General features: G+C 41.5%; 4 protein-coding genes across 7 annotated transcripts in view; 3 read left to right on the top strand and 1 right to left on the bottom strand.

Annotated features, from left to right (window-relative positions):
- Positions 1–629: 629 nt before the first annotated feature.
- pqbp1 (polyglutamine binding protein 1) lies at positions 630–7,413 on the bottom strand. 2 transcript variants are annotated; one of them, XM_055931489.1, is made up of 7 exons: positions 7,314–7,413; positions 7,025–7,092; positions 6,831–6,942; positions 6,586–6,686; positions 5,774–5,956; positions 5,605–5,662; positions 630–1,056 (listed from the first exon to the last, which is right to left on the bottom strand). In XM_055931489.1, exons 2-7 carry the CDS (start codon positions 7,089–7,091, stop codon positions 891–893), a joined length of 687 nt encoding a protein of 228 aa, XP_055787464.1. In that variant the 5' UTR covers position 7,092; positions 7,314–7,413; the 3' UTR covers positions 630–890. The 2 variants fall into 2 exon arrangements, with proteins under 2 accessions (XP_055787464.1, XP_055787465.1); XM_055931490.1 differs by having other exon boundaries at positions 7,336–7,413.
- A 110-nt stretch (positions 7,414–7,523) lies between these two features.
- Positions 7,524–12,405, top strand: timm17b (translocase of inner mitochondrial membrane 17 homolog B (yeast)). Of its 3 annotated transcripts, none has more exons than XM_055931493.1 (6): positions 7,524–7,754; positions 8,664–8,763; positions 8,859–8,922; positions 9,130–9,258; positions 9,451–9,561; positions 11,295–12,405. In XM_055931493.1, exons 1-6 carry the CDS (start codon positions 7,729–7,731, stop codon positions 11,366–11,368), a joined length of 504 nt encoding a protein of 167 aa, XP_055787468.1. In that variant the 5' UTR covers positions 7,524–7,728; the 3' UTR covers positions 11,369–12,405. The 3 variants fall into 3 exon arrangements, with proteins under 3 accessions (XP_055787468.1, XP_055787469.1, XP_055787470.1); XM_055931494.1 differs by having other exon boundaries at positions 7,524–7,777; XM_055931495.1 differs by lacking the exon at positions 11,295–12,405 and adding an exon at positions 10,725–11,044.
- An 18-nt stretch (positions 12,406–12,423) lies between these two features.
- Positions 12,424–14,472, top strand: praf2 (PRA1 domain family, member 2). The gene is made up of 3 exons (XM_055931492.1): positions 12,424–12,733; positions 12,981–13,198; positions 13,332–14,472. Exons 1-3 carry the CDS (start codon positions 12,525–12,527, stop codon positions 13,469–13,471), a joined length of 567 nt encoding a protein of 188 aa, XP_055787467.1. The 5' UTR covers positions 12,424–12,524; the 3' UTR covers positions 13,472–14,472.
- Positions 14,473–17,574: 3,102 nt separating this feature from the next.
- The window catches only part of LOC129860769 (voltage-dependent L-type calcium channel subunit alpha-1D-like), a 32,818-nt gene continuing 31,658 nt past the window's right edge, over positions 17,575–18,734 (top strand). Inside the window, exon 1 of the mRNA XM_055931487.1 lies at positions 17,575–17,587. Within this exon, the coding sequence (XP_055787462.1) occupies positions 17,575–17,587 (13 nt within the window). The remainder of the gene's footprint in view (positions 17,588–18,734) is intronic.

Genomic DNA, 18,734 nt, shown 5'->3' with positions numbered 1-18,734 from the left:
AATGACCCCAAGCATACTTCCAATGTTGTGGCAAAATGGCTTAAGGACAACAAAGTCAAGGTATTGGAGTGGCCATCACAAAGCCCTGACCTCAATCCTATAGAAAATTTGTGGGCAGAACTGGAAAAGCATGTGTAGCAAGGAGGCCTACAAACCTGACTCAGTTAAACCAGCTCTGTCAGGAGGAATGGGCCAAAATTCACCCAACTTATTGCGGGAAGCTTGTGAAAGGCTACCCGAAACATTTGACCCAAGTTAAACAATTTAAAGGCAATGCTACCAAATACTAATTGAGTGTATGTAAACTTCTGACCCACTGGGAATGTGATGAAAGAAATAAAAGCTGAAATACATCATTCTCTACTATTATTCTGACATTTCACATTCTTAAAATAAAGTGGTGATCCTAACTGACCTAAGACATAATTTTTACTGGGATTAAATGTCAGGAATTGTGAAAAACTGAGTTTAAATGTATTTGGCTAAGGTGTATGTAAACTTCCGACTTCAACTGTATGTATATATGGTAATACTAATATATTCAGAATGATGCCCTTAACTTGCCATGTTTACTGCAATAGCATTGCACATGTAGCCTCTTTTCAAAAAGGAAAAAAAAACAGCACAAGTCATTTATTTAGCATTTATTTAGCAAATGCCACTCATCTGATGATCAATGGTAGCCTACAGGTAACAGTACAAAAAAATACCAAGTAATATTTACACGTGTGCAGAAGCACAACTTGTTTCTGCCTCACCAGATAAATTCTGTCAGCAGGGGTCTCACATTCCATGTAGTGTATGGACTGAGAATAGAAAGGTAACTTCATCCAAACGTAGCAGGCAAGGAGCCCACAGTTGTGTTCCCTGCTGAGTGTGAAGCCCTGTGGTCAGTCGTCATCGTCATCACTGGGGGGCTTTTTATTGGCTGCGTTGGCCCTGAGTACAGCTCCAGGGCTGGGGTACGGCCGCTGCTGGAACAGAGGCCCTGCTGCCGTGGTGTCTGCCCCCGTCTTCGCCTCATTACGCTTGGGCAAGCCAGTGGACCAATTGCCCCTGTGTGGAGAAAAATACATTTTAGATACATGCAGAAGGGCTGTTACGGTGACCGTGTTATGAGTCATGACCGCAGTTAAATTTCCACATAGCTAGGCTTCTTCAACACTGCACCCTGAATGCCATTGCTCATTAGTAGCCTACCAAACTTACTAATGGTCGGGTACTCAGAGCTCCATTGTCCTTCTAATCACTGACATCACTGAAAATGCAATCAAATCAAACTCTTAATGAGAGCCCTGGCATTCAGAGTGAGTGGCGAAAGCCAGCTCCTAATAGCTGGTTGATGCATGGCATGAAATAAATGTCTCTAAAGCCCATGTTTCGCAATATTTCTATATGCTATGCAATTGCGTGAGAACTGAGTTAATGGCCTCTTAAAAAGAGGATTCCATAGGCTTTTTTATTTAACCCTTATTTTAGCAGGTAAGTTGACTGAGAACACGTTCTCATTGACAGCAACGACCTGGGAAATAGTTTCAGGGGAGAGGGGGGATGAATGAGCCAATTGAAAGCTGGGGATGATTAGGTGGCCATGATGGTACAGTATGAAGACCAGATTGAGAATTTAGCCAGGACACTGGGGTTAACACCCCTATTCTTACGATAAGTGGCATGGGATCTATAGTGACCACAGAGTCAGAACACCCTTTTAATGTCCCATCCGAAAGAAGGCACCCTACACAGGGCAATGTCCCTAATCACTGCCCTGGGGCATTGGGATATATTTTTTAGACCAGAGGAAAGAGTGCCTCCTACTGGCCCTCCAACACCACTAGGCTTACTATATTTCCACTTTCCTAATATTAAGCACATTGCTTCGCTCCCGAGTCTAAGGCACTGCATCTCAGTGCTAGACGCGTCACTACAGACCTGGTTAGATTCCAGGCCGTATCACAACCAGCCGTGATCGGGAGTCCCATAGGGCGGTGCACAATTGGCCCATCGTTGTTAGGGTTTGGCCGGTCTAGGCCGTCATTGTAAATAAGAATTTGTTCTTAACGGACTTGCCTAGTTAAATAAATAAAAAAACAACTGGAGAAGCCTGCCTGGCTGGCATGAAAATGAACCGCAGGAGAAGCGTCCTCCATTCGCTATTCTGCTGCATACAAACAGACTTGAAATCAATGGTCCCTTTAATAAATGGATCACTAGTCACTTTAATAATGTTTATGTATCTTGCATTACTCATCCCATATGTATATTCTATATTTTATACCATCTATTGCATCTTGCCTATTCCACTCGGTAGTTGCTCATCAACATATTATATGAATATATTCTTATTCCATCCCTTTACTTATTGTGTATTAGGTAGTTATTGTGGAATTGTTAGATTACTTGTTAGATATTACTGCACTGTCGGAACTAGAAGCACAAGCATTTCGCTACACTCGCATTAACATCTGCTAACCATGTGTATGTGACCAATAAAATGTTATTGGTCACATAAGGGTCCATGATAATGACCCATTCTAAATCATAACTAATTTCAAACATATATTATTTAGTATATATAAGGACAATAATAAAATGAGAATAGTCTGATAGGTGAGAATATCCTCACTTTCCCAGCATGAGCAGTCAAAGGCAAGAAACAGCACATGCATTTTTGTAGCTAGCCTAGGCATACATGTTTTGAAAAGGTTTGTATCACAACTAAAAAGTGGCCAAATAACTAAGCGTAGCCTATAGACTTAGGACCCCTGAACAGGGTTGGAAAGCCCATAGCCTACAGAGCCTAGTGAGACGTGTTCTTATAAGCCAAGTCATTACACAATCGCGTGTAAAATTGTTTTGACTGGCCACTATTTAAAAGAGGATCCAAGCTTTCTTATGCTGCTATATTTATTGCTCAATTTTTAAAATTAAGCACATTAATCCTCTTTACAACAGGTGTAGCCTACCTGGCATATTAAAAACATAACTGCGGGAAGCGCTTCCTCCATTCAAATACAGGCTATGGATGACACGTTTTTTTGTAGGCCATTCTAAATAAAAAAATATTCCACATACAGTGCATTCGGAAAGTATTCAGACCCCTTTCATTTTTCCACATTCTGTTACAGCCATATTCTAAAATGGATACAATTACTTTCCCTCAATCTACACACAATACCCCATAATGACAAATGGCAAATGTAATGAAAAACAAACCTTATTTACATAGGTATTCAGACCCTTTGCTATGAGACTTGAAATTGAGCTCAGGTGCATCCTGTTTCCATTGATCATCCTTGAGATGTTTCTACAATTTGATTGGAGTCCACCTGTGGTATTCAATTGATTTGAGTGGATTTGGAAAGGCACACACCTGTCTATATAAGGTCCTGCAGTTGACAGTGCATGTCAGAGCAAAAAAAGGTCTAAGAAATTGTCTGTAGAGCGCCGAGACTGGATTGTGTCGAGGCACAGATCTGGGGAAGGGTACCAAAACATTTCTGCAGCATTGAAGGTCCCCAAGAACACAGTGGCCTCCATTCTTAAAATGGAAGAAGTTTGGAACCACCAAAACTCTTCCTAGACCTAGCCGCCTGACCAAACTGAGCAATCAGGGTAGAAGGGCCTTGGTCAGGAAAATGACCAAGAACCAGATGGTCACTCAGACAGAGCTCCAGTTCCTCTGTGGAGATGGGTGGCCCTTCCAGAAGGACAACCATCTCTACAGCATTTCACCAATCAGGCCTTTAAAGTAGAGTGGCCAGATGGAAGCCACTCCTCAGTCAAAGGCACATGACAGCCCACTTGGCGTTTGGGAGAAACTCCCGAAATACAGGTGTGCCAAGCTTGTAGTGTCATACCCAAGAAGACTTGAGGCTGTAATCGCTGCCGACGGTGCTTCCACAAAGTACTGAGTAAAGGGTCTGAATACTTATGTAAATGTGATTTCAGTTAGTTTTTTATACATTTGCAAAAATGTATTTTTTGCTTTATCATTATGGGATATTGTGTGTAGATTGAGATAAAAGCAACAATTGAATCGATTTTAGAATTAAGGCTGTAACCTAACAAAATGTGGAAAAGGTCAAGGGGTCTGAATACTTTGCTAATGCACTGTATATATTTGTGCCCATCTCAGTGAATGAATCCATTGGAGGCCTAAACCAAAAACCCATTTATTCTTGATTCAAAAATGTGGTCGGAGGCTCCATATGGAGGTTGTGAAGCAATTGTGAGTCTCCAGAGGCCAAATAGAGCTCTGTAGCGCATCGCCATGCGCCTACCTAATATTGTAACAATACAGAGGGCACTGTATAGCGCCGCATTGACATGATTGGTTGATGGTAGGTGGGGGCAGTACATCCTGTATAAACACAAACTCACTTCCTTGACAACAGCTCTGCACTGCCCCGTGAAGCGCAAGAAGTATGAATGCCCTGACTCGTTGAGGCCATATCACTGTAAATGCTGCATGGCCGATGTAGATGTCAGATTGACCTCAGTTGCACAACTCTCTCCAGAATGCACTCTCTCCCGCCAATTTGTGCACATTCATTGTTTGATAACTTAAATCGTGTGAATTGTTTTCGTTTGATTGTTAGTGTATATCAATTCCCCATTACATATATCACCAGTAGTACTTTTACAGTTACTTCCTATAAAATAAGGCATGAGGGGGTGTGGTATATGGCCAATAGACCACGGCTAAGGGCTGGTCTTGCGCACAACGCAATACGGAGTGCCTGGATATAGCACTTATTTGTAAAGTGTATTTGTCTATATATAGACACATCCTATGTGTTTTAATAAAATCAACTAAATGCATTGAGCTTGTCTGATGCTTTAAGCTTACGGTTTGATGCCTCAAGAGGGCGACAGAGAGCTAGATAGATCTTGATAACCAGAAGTTTTTTAAAAACCTGACCCAACTATTCTCCTCCCGCTCCTGCTGACATTCGCAGATTCTGCCACTATTCTCCTGAAGTTGCCGGTAATAGTATGTACGAGGAGTCGGAAACCTTTCTCATGTGGAATTCCAATATATGAGCGCAGTCCCTCGGAAAGCGTTTGGGAAAAATATCATTTCTATTTCATTTAGCGTTGTTCAATTGTATTGTTCTTACTATAAAATAATGCCACCGGAAGTATAAGCAATCTTGCCTGCTAAATGAACTAGTGTAGCCCACAGCCATATGGCATAGCCAGATCAAGGCAAAACATAAGGATGACTCAGAATATGCTATTCTACCAAAATAGGCTACATTTTCTTTATATAATATTTATTTAGAACTGCCTAAAATAAATAATGGGTTTATTGTGATGGTGTAGGCTATATTAAATTGATTGACAACACTTTTTAAAATGTAGATGTTCCAAAGGTCCGGATCAGTGGCTTGTAGGCTATGCTAAATGTGTTTATGTTCATTAACGGTCAATACCGTGAGACGGGCAGTTATTTGCATGACAGTTACTGGTTGACATAATTTGATGACCACCACAGCCCTACATACAGGGCAGGAGAAAAAGAGTGCCAGGGATTTCTGACAATGGACATAAGCTTATGATGCAAGGAAAGGTAGCAATGAATGATTGGGTCAGTGGCCTTACTTGGGAGCATCAGAATAAGCACTGGGATCCATTGGGTCCATCTCCTCATCCTTCCTCCCTGCAAAATACAGTTTACAGAAACCTGTTAGCAAGTGTACATAAGCCATTCGATTTTGGTATGGTTGCAATATTTGTTTTGAGCAAGAGATACAATGTTATGAATCTTTACCTCGTTTGTTCTTGCTGTAGGGGGCAAAGTCTTCTCTCCTCTGCATCCGCCTGTCTCTTTCCCTCCCATCATTCCTCCCTCTTTCCCTCTCCATTTCTGGTTCCCGATCTTTTTCCCTCTCCCGCTCCCTCTCTCTGTCTGGCTTCTCAATTTGTCTCTCTCCTCTGTCCTCCCCAACCTCTGCTGTAAGATAGAATATTTGAGTTAGTATGATCAATCAAATGTATTTATAAAGCCCTTTTTTTAGATCAGCCGATGTCACAAAGTTCTATACCGAAACCCATCCTAAAACCCCAAACGACAAGCAATGCAGATGTAGAAGCACGGTGGCTAGGAACAACTCCCTAGAAAGGCAGGAACCTAGGAAAAAACCTAGAGAGGAACCAGGCTCTGAGGGGTGGTCAGTCCTCTTCTGGCTGTGCTGGGTGGAGATTCTAACAGTACATGGCCAAGATGTTCAAACATTCATATATGACCAGCAGGGTCAAATAATAATAATAATAATCACAGTGGTTGTAGAGGGTGCAACAGGTCAGCACCTCAGGAGTAAATATCAGTTGGCTTTCATAGCCGAGCATTCAGAGTTAGAGACAGCAGCTACAGTAGAGAGAAAGAGAGTCAAAAACAGCAGGTCCGGGACAAGGTAGCACATCCGGTGAACAGGTTAGGGTTCCATAGACGTAGGCAGAACAGTTGAAACTGGAGCAGCAGCAAGACCAAGATTGTCAGAATCAAATCCATCCTAAATACTGAGTCTGAATACATGAAACAGTATCTGCTCTACTGGGTGGTCAAGCTAGGACTCTTCTTACCCCTTGACTTCTTGGCAGCTTTGGTTATCACAGATGTGGGGTCGGTTGGGGACAGCCAGGCAACTAGGTCAGATTCCACATTCCAGTAGTATGGCAGACCACTAAGGATACAAAATACATGGAATTTTATAGTCAGTCCACAACCAAAAACAAATCACTCCATAACAGCTGCTGTCCACTAGCCATACCCAATAGGTGTTGTGCAATCTACGTGTTTAGTGGAGAATCTGAAAAAGAGTGCTTACCAAATAGGGTCAAATACTTTGTACCAGTTGGGAGGTAAATTCTCACGGGCAGTGGCCTCATAATCTACATTGTTGTCATCATAGTCCTCAGCAATAATCTCCTCATCCGCATCTAGAGACAGGAAGTGAAATGTTTTAGCTAGCTAGCATTTTTGCAGTGAGTAAAAATTATTTATTTGTTGTTGTAGCCATACCTTGATCTGAGTGCTTAAGAATCCCTCTTTTGGCTAGGCGAGCCAGTAACGCCGGGGGCAGAGGCATCCTACGGGAGAAAATGAACGATTAACGTTATAGCCCGTTGAGTCGATGGCCCCAAACTAGCTAACTAGCCATAAATACTATTTTCTAACGTGTAGCTAGCTAAATTACCTCACTCGCGTCTGACCGTCGGTGGCTAGCTAACTAACGTTTGCAGCCAATCAAAATGAGCCGTATAGGGAAAACGTTAATGTAATCAAATGTTACCCGTTTATAATTAATTACCTGCATCCAAATGTGTTCTTACTTTAGTTCAGATGTGGAGCGAAATCTACCCAGCAGCCAGTCACACAGCCCACGCGCACAATGATTGCGTCATTAGTTGGTGGAGGGAGTCGGTTGCCGCGTTCAAAATAGCTGGGAATTCGGAAACATATGAGGTCAAATCATGACGTCAATGGTATTCAGGTCGGAAATTAGAAGCTTTAGAAAGAGGCCCGAGTTCCTGAGTTAGAATTCCGAGTTGAATGACCATTCAAATTCATTTTAACAAATTGGAGCTAGTTTTTTTTTTCTTCGAGTTCCCAGTTGTTTTGAACGCCCTGAAGTCGGAATTCCGATTTTTCCCAGTTTCCCGTTGTTTCGATCGTGGCATTAGTCTCAGAAATATGTCGTCATAGCACGGACAGCAACAACAAACATGGAGGAATATGCCCGTGAACCTTGGTAAAGTACATTTCAACCAGACAGTTAAGTAGACAGTTGTCAATGTTGGTGCTATCTTTTTTTAGCCAACATACTTTTCTGCTTCACCATGCCTTTTATGCCCGAGTCATTACGCAAATGATGGTTGAATTAACTAACTAGCAGACTAAACTCCACTTCATCCATGGTGAAGGAAGTTTTTGACGAAGTAAGTTCCTTCACCATGGAATGGAGCTTAGTCTGCTAGCAGTAAGTTATCGTTAGCTAGCTTGCTAAACAAGTTGCGTAACATAGCTAACGTTACAACTAGCCGGGCATAGCTAGCTCGCTAGACATTGTCTAAGGTTGTGGAAGATTTAGGTCTGAACTAGTAAATGATGTGAGAACTGGTGCTTACACTGGTTCTTGCTTTAAACTCGCCATTATAAATTATCTTTATAAATGGTTTGTTAATGGTTTATAATTCGTATCCAAGCTAATATTACTATTAACTAGTATTAGGTAGATAGTTATAGTATTGTAAAGACCTTGATAGATCATACATGAAAGAATGTCCACAACAGAGGATCGCGCTTTCAAATTGAACGTTTTATTAACCAGAACTCACACAGGCTACTGTTTGCCCTCTGCTGTTCCACCAACCATAAGGATGCCTGGCACTGAAACATTCCAGGCATTCCTTTGATTGGCAGACAGCAAGGGGACTGGTATGCTGGATATGCCAAACCCAGATCAAACTGATAAACGTGCCCTGATAACCACACATCAGAACACAGGCACATAACTGTCCAATCGGGTTCGCTACAGTATATTAGGTAAATCGTTTATATACCAGTAATAGGCCTACATATTTATGCATAGATAGGCAAGTGGTTTCTCGTTAATATCTGTATTGTTTATTTACCCATGGCCTTTACACACACTTCTCAGTCCCTGGAGAATAGTAGATGACTGTGGTGGTGCGTTCACCATGGGAGCCATCGGCGGAGGGGTGTTCCAGTCAGTCAAGGGCTTTCGGAATGCTCCTGTGGTGAGTTTGAAAGACTCTCTCTTAGCTTATGAAATATATTTTAAGATCAATATAAGAACAGTGATCAAAAAAGAAATGTCTCTGTCTCTGCACAGGGCTTTCGGCACAGACTAAAAGGTAGCGCCAATGCTGTGAGATTAAGAGCTCCACAGATCGGCGGTAAGGGTCAATGTCTTTACAGTAGTTCTCTCTTGTACTGCACAAAGTACAAACACCATTCATCATCACGAATGCCGGCCGTCCCATCGTCAGTCAGCTGGTTATGATGGTTATTTTATTTTCATGATGGTCTTTATCCATAACCGTCGGTTACACGTTATACAGTAATTGTGCCAGTCCTATATATCACTACGGGTGTTCCTGCAGGTAGCTTTGCTGTGTGGGGTGGACTCTTCTCTACAATCGACTGTGGTCTGGTCCGTATTCGAGGGAAAGAGGACCCCTGGAACTCTATAACTAGTGGGGCGATGACTGGGGCAGTCCTGGCTGCACGCAGTGAGTGTTGAGACAAACATTAATTTGACAATACATTTATTCTACATGGAACAGATTTAGTATATTTCATTTTTTTTTCAAGGCCCTCTAATTTGAGGCCATCCCCACCCCCTGCCTGACCATCTTGCCCCACCAACCCAACCAAGTCAGATTAGCTCAAGGTCTTTACTGTTGGCTTTGTGCTCTCCTCAGGTGGGCCTTTGGCTATGGTGGGGTCAGCCATGATGGGGGGCATCCTGTTGGCCTTGATCGAGGGCTTTGGGATCCTTCTGACCAGATACACCGCACAGCAGTTTCAGAACCGTAAGTAATGTTTAGAGACAGCCCTGGAACTGTTGTAGAAGCCTGATTTGACGGAACTCTGTATGCAGTCAAACCAAGCAGTGCAGTCAGGTCAGTCAAACGTTTGGACACACCTACTCATTCCAGGGTTTTTCTTTATTTTTGCTATTTTCTACATAGTAGAATAATAGTGAAATAACACATATGGAATCATGTAGTAACCAAAAAAGTGTTAAACAAATCAAAATATATTTTATATTTGAGATTATTTAAAGTAGTCACCCTTTGTCTTGATGACAGCTTTGCGCACTCTTGGCATTCTCTCAACCAGCTTCATAGGGTAGTCACCTGGAATGCATTTCAATTAACAGGTGTGCCTTGTTAAAAGTTAATTGGTGGAATTTCTTTGAGCCAATCAGTTGGGGTGGTTTACAGAAGATAGTCCTATTTGGTAAAAGACCAAGTCCATATTATGGCAAGAACAGCTTACATAAGCAAAGAGAAATGACAGTCCATCGTTACTTTAAGACATGAAGGTCAGTCAATACGGAACATTTCAAGAACTTTACAAGTTTCTTAAGTGCAGTTGCAAAAACCATCAAGCGCTATGATGAAACTGGCTCTCATGAGGACCGCCACAGGAAAGGAAGACCCAGAGTCACCTCTGGGGCAGAGGATAAGTTCATTAGAGTTAACTGCACCTCAGATTGCAGCCCAAATAAATGCTTCACAGAGTTCAAGTAACAGACCCATCTCAACATCAACTGTTCAGAGGAGACTGCATGAATCAGGCCTTCATGGTCGATTTGCTGCAAAGAAACCACTACTAAAGGACACCAATAAAAATAAGAGAATTGCTTGGGACAAGAAACACGAGCAATGGACATTAGACCGGTGTAAATCTGTCCCTTTGGTCTGATGAGTCCAAATTTGAGATTTTTGGTTCCAACCGCCGTGTCTTTGTGAGACGCAGAGTAGGTGAATGGATGATCTCCGCATGTGTGGTTCCCACCATGAAGCATGCAGGAGGTGGTGTGATGGTGTGGGGGTGCTTTTCTGGTGACACTCACTGATTTATTTAGAATTCAAGGCACACTTAACCAGCATTGCTACACAGCATTCTGCAGCGATACACCATCCCATCTGGTTTGAGCTTAGTGGGACTATCACTTGTTTTTTAACAGGACAATGACCCAACACACCTCCAGGCTGTGTAAGGGCTATTTGACCAAGAAGGAGAGTGATGGAGTGCTGCATCAGATGACCTGGCTTCCACAATCACCCGACCTCAAGCCAATTGAGATGGTTTGGAATGAGTTGGACTGCAGAGTGAAGGAAAAGCAGCCAACAAGTGCTTAGCATATGTGGGAACTCCTTCAAGACTGTTGGAAAAGCATTGCCCATGAAGCTGGTTGAGAGAATGCCAAGAGCGTGTAAAGCTGTCATCAAGGCAAAGGGTGGCTACTTTGAGGAATCTCAAATATTAAATATATTTTGTTTAACACTTTTTTGCTTACTACATGATTCCATATGTATTATTTCATAGTTTGGATGTCTTCTCTATTATTCTACAATGTAGAAAATAGTAAAAATTAAAAAAAAAACTTGAATGAGTAGGTGTTCCCAAACTTTTGACTGGTACTGTACATTTTGATGGGAATTGAATGAATGTCACAACCCTAGTTGTATTCATCTGAAAACCCCCACACAGCAGTAACTACCACAGTAGAAATATGGTTCTTTCTCCTATCCAGCGAGTCCTTTTGTGGATGACCCCAGCCAGCTTCCTCCTAAGGATGCCAGCCAACAGCAGACTGGGTCCCAGTAGGTTTCATGGAACTGTTGGGCCTAGCTACAGCCCTGCGTACTGTGACAATCTCAGACTAGAGAGGAGAGGGGTGCTCTGAAACCTGACCTCACTGGTGTAAGCAACCTCACCCTGAACCAGCCTCCATCCTCCCAATGGTCATAAGAACGTAGATGCACTTTATTATTATTGTTATTCCTCAGGGGTAGATTACAGGTTATTTGAGTTATTTGTTTATGAATATGTTTGTGTATACCGGTTCACCAGTGTTCCTTCTGACTAGTCCTGAATTATACCCACATTTATCAGATTAATTTATGCACAAAACCAGCATTTTGTGGTGACTAAGACTTTTTGTGCTGTATAACCGCAGTTACAGAAATAGAATGGGTAGCTAAACATGAACAGGCATTAATACAGGTATGTGTGAGTATGTAATGACAGTATTTAGGATTAGATGTTTGTGTCAGGGGTGACAAAATCAATGCTGTTCAAAACGGATGTAATTTGATTTTGCTTGTAAAATGTAATGCACCGAGGGAGGAGAACTGCACTATCATTCCATTTCCTCTCCTTATGGCAGCTTTCATAACCGTGAGGCTGATAACGGAAGGGATTCAGGGTCACATCACAAACACACTTATCTTTTGATTCCATTTGCAAACTCAGAAGGCTGGAATGGAATGCCGTGTCCATATACATTCACAGCTCATGTGTTCTGCGCCGCTGTTTTTTGTTCTGCTGTTTACCTCGCTCCCTTTATTGCTGCTATGCCATGCATTCCCACACATTTCCAAAGCCTACGCACCATAAGGTCTATCCACTTTGTTGAACCAGAGCACTTTCCTACTCCATCTCTTTATTTGTTATTATGGTAATAAAACTTGAGATGGAGATGGTTTTTGACACAATTAGATATTATTTTGTCATTCAAAACATGTGACATGTAATGTATAGAATGCTGTACCATATTTGTTGATTTTAATTTATTTGTGATGCAGAAAAATAAGTGTTAGCAGTGTAATTGACTGGAAAAAATAATTAAATTGTTGATTCTGTATGGCTTATTATCCATCCCCTCTGATGCAACCAAGTACGCAGCAATATTGGGGCAGTTGATTATCCCAAGCAAGTCCGTAACCGAACACGCCCCCTACCATGCTTTGAATTATGGGAGATGTGGTCTGTTATTAGATTGAACATGGAAAAAATGGACGTGCAGCCGCCGCCTATCCGAACCTTAGATGATTTTGTTTTGGGCTCGGCTCAATTCGCCGTACCAGATATTCGTAATCTGGAGAGATGGAACAATCGGATCATAAACAACTTGCTGTATTACCAGTCCAACTATTTCGTCTCGTTTTTGACAATCCTGGGAATAGTAGGGTAAGTTTCTAACGTGGTCGTTTTCTGCATGCAAGCACAGCTGCTTTTGTTAGCTGATATTTGTATTGTAGTACGAGTCATCACAAATTCTGTGGATATGGGTGTGTGATGGGTCAATGTTCCATAATCATATACTAGCTAATCGCCATTTTATTGGATTCATGGTCCAATGGGACATAATGAGTTATAACCTATAGAGAAAAGTCAACTAACATCAGCCATCTCTATATCCCTCCTGGCCTGACAGTTATTTCCAGCCCTTCAACCTCTTCTTGGGGGCCACAGTTGTGACATTGATATTCATTGGGTTTGTATGGGCAGCAGAGAACCAGGCCCCCATCAGACGGTTCCGCCGGAACCACCCGTCCCTGGCCCTGGGGGCCATTCTGGGGGCCAGCTACCTCTTCCTCACAGTGCTTGGGGGAGTGGGCGTCTTCCTCTTCGGCATAGCCTTCCCCATCTTATGTTAGTATTTATTCTTTCTTTCACCTCTCCCCATTCTTGTTGCCACAATGTAAACATATACATCTCTCTCTCCCCCTCTCCATTTGTTATGCCCCTGACCTCTATTTTCTCTTTCCCTCTATCGCTGTTACAGTGATATTGATCCACGCCTCTGTTAGGCTGCGGAGCCTCAAGAACAAGTTGGAGAACAAGCTGGAGAGCATTGGTTTGAAGAGAACACCTATGGGGCTCCTATTGGAGTCACTAGGACAGGAACAGGAAGCTGGATCTTAGAGGGGGAGGAGAGGAGGAAAAAAGGAGAGATGTGTGCCCTGTTCTATTTCAGTCTCTTGCCTCTTGCTCCTTTGGTATTCCCAAATCTGAAAGGAATGGATAAATGTTAGCAATATGGTGATGAAGCTAAGCTCCATCATATATCCTGTCCTGCCCAGATATGTAATCACAGGGGTAGGGCCTAGAGACTTAAATGGAATGAGGCCTCTCATACTGAGAGTGCAAGAAAAGTAGAGGAAGAGAGGAGGGAAGTAAAGCAAAGGTGCAATGATTGTTATGATTTCTTAGTGTCTCAAAAGTGGTGTAACAAATTTCAAATTCTGTTGAATCTATTAGGCCTATGTAATGCACACACTAACTGATGTGGGTTCTTTCCCCCACAATGTAAGTCATTTTACACCGCTTGACAAGCTCCTAATATAGAGTTTACATTGTATCCTCAGAAATAAATAAAAATACATTGTGAGTTGAAAATCTGTGCTGAGAAGTAAACGTGGCCTCCTAACAGACGTGTGTTGTAATAAGATGGTTTTTAAAATGCAATTTAATGCCAGTGTTATGGTTACAAAAATGATTTTACGTAAAAACCTAAAGGTGTTTGATGAGTCCTGACCACACTGCTTTTTGTGTTATTGTACATCTTCTACTATTGTTGGGTTTTGCAATTTAATGCAGTTGAAAGTTTAAATGTGTTTTGGGATGGAAGGGCAACAGTGGAACAACTGTATGCTTTGCATAGAAATATAATGAATTCTACTTCTATGATTTTATTATTCCAAGAATGTTTACCGTGATTATTTATGCCTCTGTTCAGGCATTATTTGGTGCCAAGAACATTAATGTCAGTCTGCCTTCATTGTGTAAAATTATATTCAATTGAGAATATTTTGTATTTCTTTGATCATTGCCTTTCTATGGACATAATGTGTGCTTTTTTTTTTACAATGCTGTCAATGTGTATTTACACTTCATTTACTAAATAATATACCTTACATCTGCAATATCTTGTCATTATGTTATTCTGCAGTCAGCCTATTATAAATTATTAGATTTGACTATCTAAGTCGAAGAATGGATAGTCGTGGCCAAAAGTTTTGAGAATGACACAAATATTAATTTCCACAAAGTTTGCTGCTTCAGTGTCTAAAGATATTTTTATCAGATGTTATTATGGAATACTGAAGTATAATTACAAGCATTTCATAAGTGTCAAAGGCTTTTATTGACAATTACATGAAGTTGATGTAAAGAGTCAATATTTGCAGTGTTGACCCTTTCTTTTTCAAGACCTCTGCAATCCGCCCTGGCATGCTGTCAATTAACTTCTGAGCCACATCCTGACTGATGGCAGCCCATTCTTGCATAATCAATGCTTGGAGTTTGTCAGAATTTGTGGGGTTTTGTTTGTCCACCCGCCTCTTGAGGATTAACCACAAGTTCTCAATGGGATTAAGGTCTGGGGAGTTTCCTGGCCATGGACCCAAAATATCCATGTTTTGTTTCCTGAGCCACTTAGTTATCACTTTTGCCTTATGGCAAGGTGCTCCATCATGCTGGAAAAGGCATTGTTCATCACCAAACTGTTCCTGGATGGTTGGAAGAAGTTGCTCTTGGGGATGTGTTGGTACCATTCTTTATTCATGGCTGTGTTCTTAGGCAAAGTTGTGAGTGAGCCCACTCCCTTGGCTGAGAAGCAACCCCACACATGAATGGTCTCAGGATGCTTTACTGTTGACATGACACAGGACTGATGGTAGCGCTCACCTTGTCTTTTCCGGACAAGCTTTTGTCCGGATGCCCCAAACAATCGGAAAGGGGATTCATCAGAGAAAATGACCCAGTCCTCAGCAGTCCAATCCCTGTACCCTTTGCAGAATATCAGTCTGTCCCTGATGTTTTTCCTGGAGAGAAGTGGCTTCTTTGCTGCCCTTCTTGACACCAGGCCATCATCCAAAGTCTTCGCCTCACTGTGCGTGCAGATGCACTCACACCTGCCTGCTGCCATTCCTGAGCAAGCTGTGTACTGGTGGTGCCATGATCCAACTGCTAAATCAACTTTAGTAGACGGTCCTGGCGCTTGCTGGACTTTCTTGGGCGCCATGAAGCCTTCTTCACAACAATTGAACAACTCTCCTTGAAGTTCTTGATGATCCGATAAATTGTTGATTTAGGTGCAATCTTACTGGCAGCAATATCCTTGCATGTGAAGCCCTTTTTGTGCATGGTTGTCAAAGGAATAACAATGATTCCAAGCACCACCCTCCTTTTGAAGCTTCCAGTCTGTTATTCGAACTCAATCAGCATGACAGAGTGATCTACAGCCTTGTCCTCGTCAACGCTCACACCTGTGTTAACGAGAGAATCCCTGACATGATGTCAGCTGGTCCTTTTGTGGTAGGGCTGAAATGCAGTGGAAATGTTTTTTGGGGGATTCAGTTCATTTGCATGGCAAAGAGGGACTTTGAAGTTAATTGCAATTCATCTGATCACTCTTCATAACATTCTGGAGTATATGCAAACTGCCATCATACCAACTGAGGCAGCAGACTTTGTGAAAATTAATATTTGTGTCATTCTCAAAACTTTTGGCCACGACTGTACATCCTACCTGGTCGCACAATCACAACTCAAAACATGCACCAGCAGAGGTCAGCAGAGGCCAGCATGGGGGGACCCAAATATTCTGTGCAGCATGCTAATGTTATTAATGATAAAATATACAAATGAGTGGGAGGACCACACAACATGTTATCGTGTGAGTCCCAGTTTACTTCGATATGATGGTTATTTTATCAATATTTGTGCATAAAAGCGTTTCCACTGCCATTTCTCACAATTCATTTTACCAACACAGAAAGATCCCATCTTGTCTAATGTATTTTGTTTTGTTTACATTCGTACTGATAAGAGTGTCTGCTGAATGACCAAAATGTAAATATAAAAAAAAAAAAAATGTGCACAGCATGCTGGGTATTATATTTTAATGAGCTCCGCCCACCCAAACAAGTACACATTTGGTCAGAATAAACCAGATCCAAGTCTGAACAATCATAGACTTCTTGGTTATCTTTCACACGTTTGAACATCACAGTACAGCACGGCACAATTTGTACAGTAGAACACAGTAGAGTACAGTATGGTACGGTACAATACAGTAGAGTTTTATTCAGTAGAGTACGGTATGGTACGGTACATTACAGTAGAGTATAGTTTTATTCAGTAGAGTACAGTACAGTACAACATAGTTTAATTTCGCACAGTACAGTACAGTTTAGTTCAGTAGAATTGAGGTAATTAGATTAAAGTAGGGTACAATACAGTACACTATACATTTCTTCACTTTACTGTGCTCTACTGTACTGTACTATACTTTTCTGTGCTGTGTGAGTACTTTACTGTAATGTACTGTAAAAAAAATAGACGTTACCGTCGGTAAATGTTTAGTTGACATTTAAGAGAAAAGTAAACTGCACAACGTGTGCACTCCAGCAACTCTCCTGCACCACTTGTCCGTCTGTCCTTGACTGATCGCTTGCTGTCCATGGTGCTGAAAATGCATCCAAAAGGACTTGGTGCAAGATGGTCTAGTAGTCTCCATTTTTAAATAATTTTATTAATCATATCCATGGACCACACTGACCAGAAGTTCCTCTACGTTCACTCCACCCTCCCTTTAAAAGATTTCACGGTCATCCCTTTAAACGGCTCAATTACTCTAATCCTGAGTTCAAGGCTGACTACAGCAGATCGTTAGCAATGTGCAGAGTGTGTGGGGACGAGTTTATTACTATTATTTGTACATTTTTATCTGTGCTTACATGGTTAAATTTTTTTTTGCTGCATTGGAGCAATAAATAAAAATATCAGATTTCATGAGTAATTGCTGTAGAAATAATTCGACAAGGATGGACCAATTATCGGTGTGGAGCACTGACACGGATTGTGAAATGGCTTGCTAACTCTCTATACGTTTTTTGTTTTTCAATACGCGGTGCACAGCCAATTTCAACATTGGTTGTCAGTCAAACTCTGCAACTTGCAAAACTATTTGATGGTGGCTCTTTCCCTGAAGCTGAAGGCATATCGTGGTTTTGAACTGCGACATGGCAGGAAAAGGTAAAATATTGGCCATGCAAAACGTCGTTTTGGTTGTTCCCAATCTGTAATTGTAAACGGCCGACCCTGTGACTTTGTTTTGTAAACGGAGTAGGGGGGAGCTGAGAAAGTGTACATTCATTAATGTGCATGAAAGGACTGAAAGTCCATGAGATTGTCATGATACTGTAATTCTAAACGTATCTTAAACCTATACTTTGTTTGTTTACAAATGCCAATGCAAAAACAACAAACAATGATGTCATACAACCTCAGATTCGGGTTATAATAGGGCATGTATGACTCAAAAGGCTTTTAATATCCTTCAAGAATCAATGGGCATAATGTCTGTAATATAATGTATTAATATAATAACTCAAAGATCTCTTACAACATAAACCGTTAGTCCTAGTCACGTTCAATAACAACTCTTGTCAGCTTTGTGTCATTATCCAATTAGGCCTACATACAGTACCATTGTCACGAAACACAATAAGGAATTATAGCAAACACTTGTGGCTGGGGGCAGTGGGCGGGCACATTGTCAAACAGCCCTTTTATCACAGCTGTTCTACTAAATATGGCATCTTATGGTTCCATGTAGGCCTATCATACCTTAATGTACCCTATAGGCCTATCATACCTTAATGTACCCTATAGGCCTATCATACCTTAATGTACCCTATAGGCCTATCATACCTTAATGTACCCTATAGGCCTATCATACCTTAATTTACCCTATAGGCCTATCATACATTAATGTACCCTATAGGCCTATCATACCTTAATGTACCCTATAGGCCTATCATACTTTAATGTACCCTATAGGCCTATCATACCTTAATGTACCCTATAGGCCTATCATACCTTAATGTACCCTATAGGCCTATCATACCTTAATGTACCCTATAGGCATATCATACCTTAATGTACCCTATAGGCCTATCATACCTTAATGTACCCTATAGGCCTATCATACCTTAATGTACCCTATAGGCCTATCATACCTTAATGTACCCTATAGGCCTATCATACCTTAATGTACCCTGTAGGCCTATCATACCTTAATGTACCCTATAGGCATATCATACCTTAATGTACCCTATAGGACTATCATACCTGAATGTACCCTATAGGCCTATCATACCCTAATGTACCCTATAGGCCT

This window comes from Salvelinus fontinalis, chromosome 8 (genome assembly GCF_029448725.1).
Source record: "Salvelinus fontinalis isolate EN_2023a chromosome 8, ASM2944872v1, whole genome shotgun sequence".
Lineage (NCBI taxonomy): Eukaryota > Metazoa > Chordata > Actinopteri > Salmoniformes > Salmonidae > Salvelinus > Salvelinus fontinalis.
Note: the sequence above shows the minus strand (reverse complement) of the source record. Positions and strands in the feature narration are given on the sequence as shown.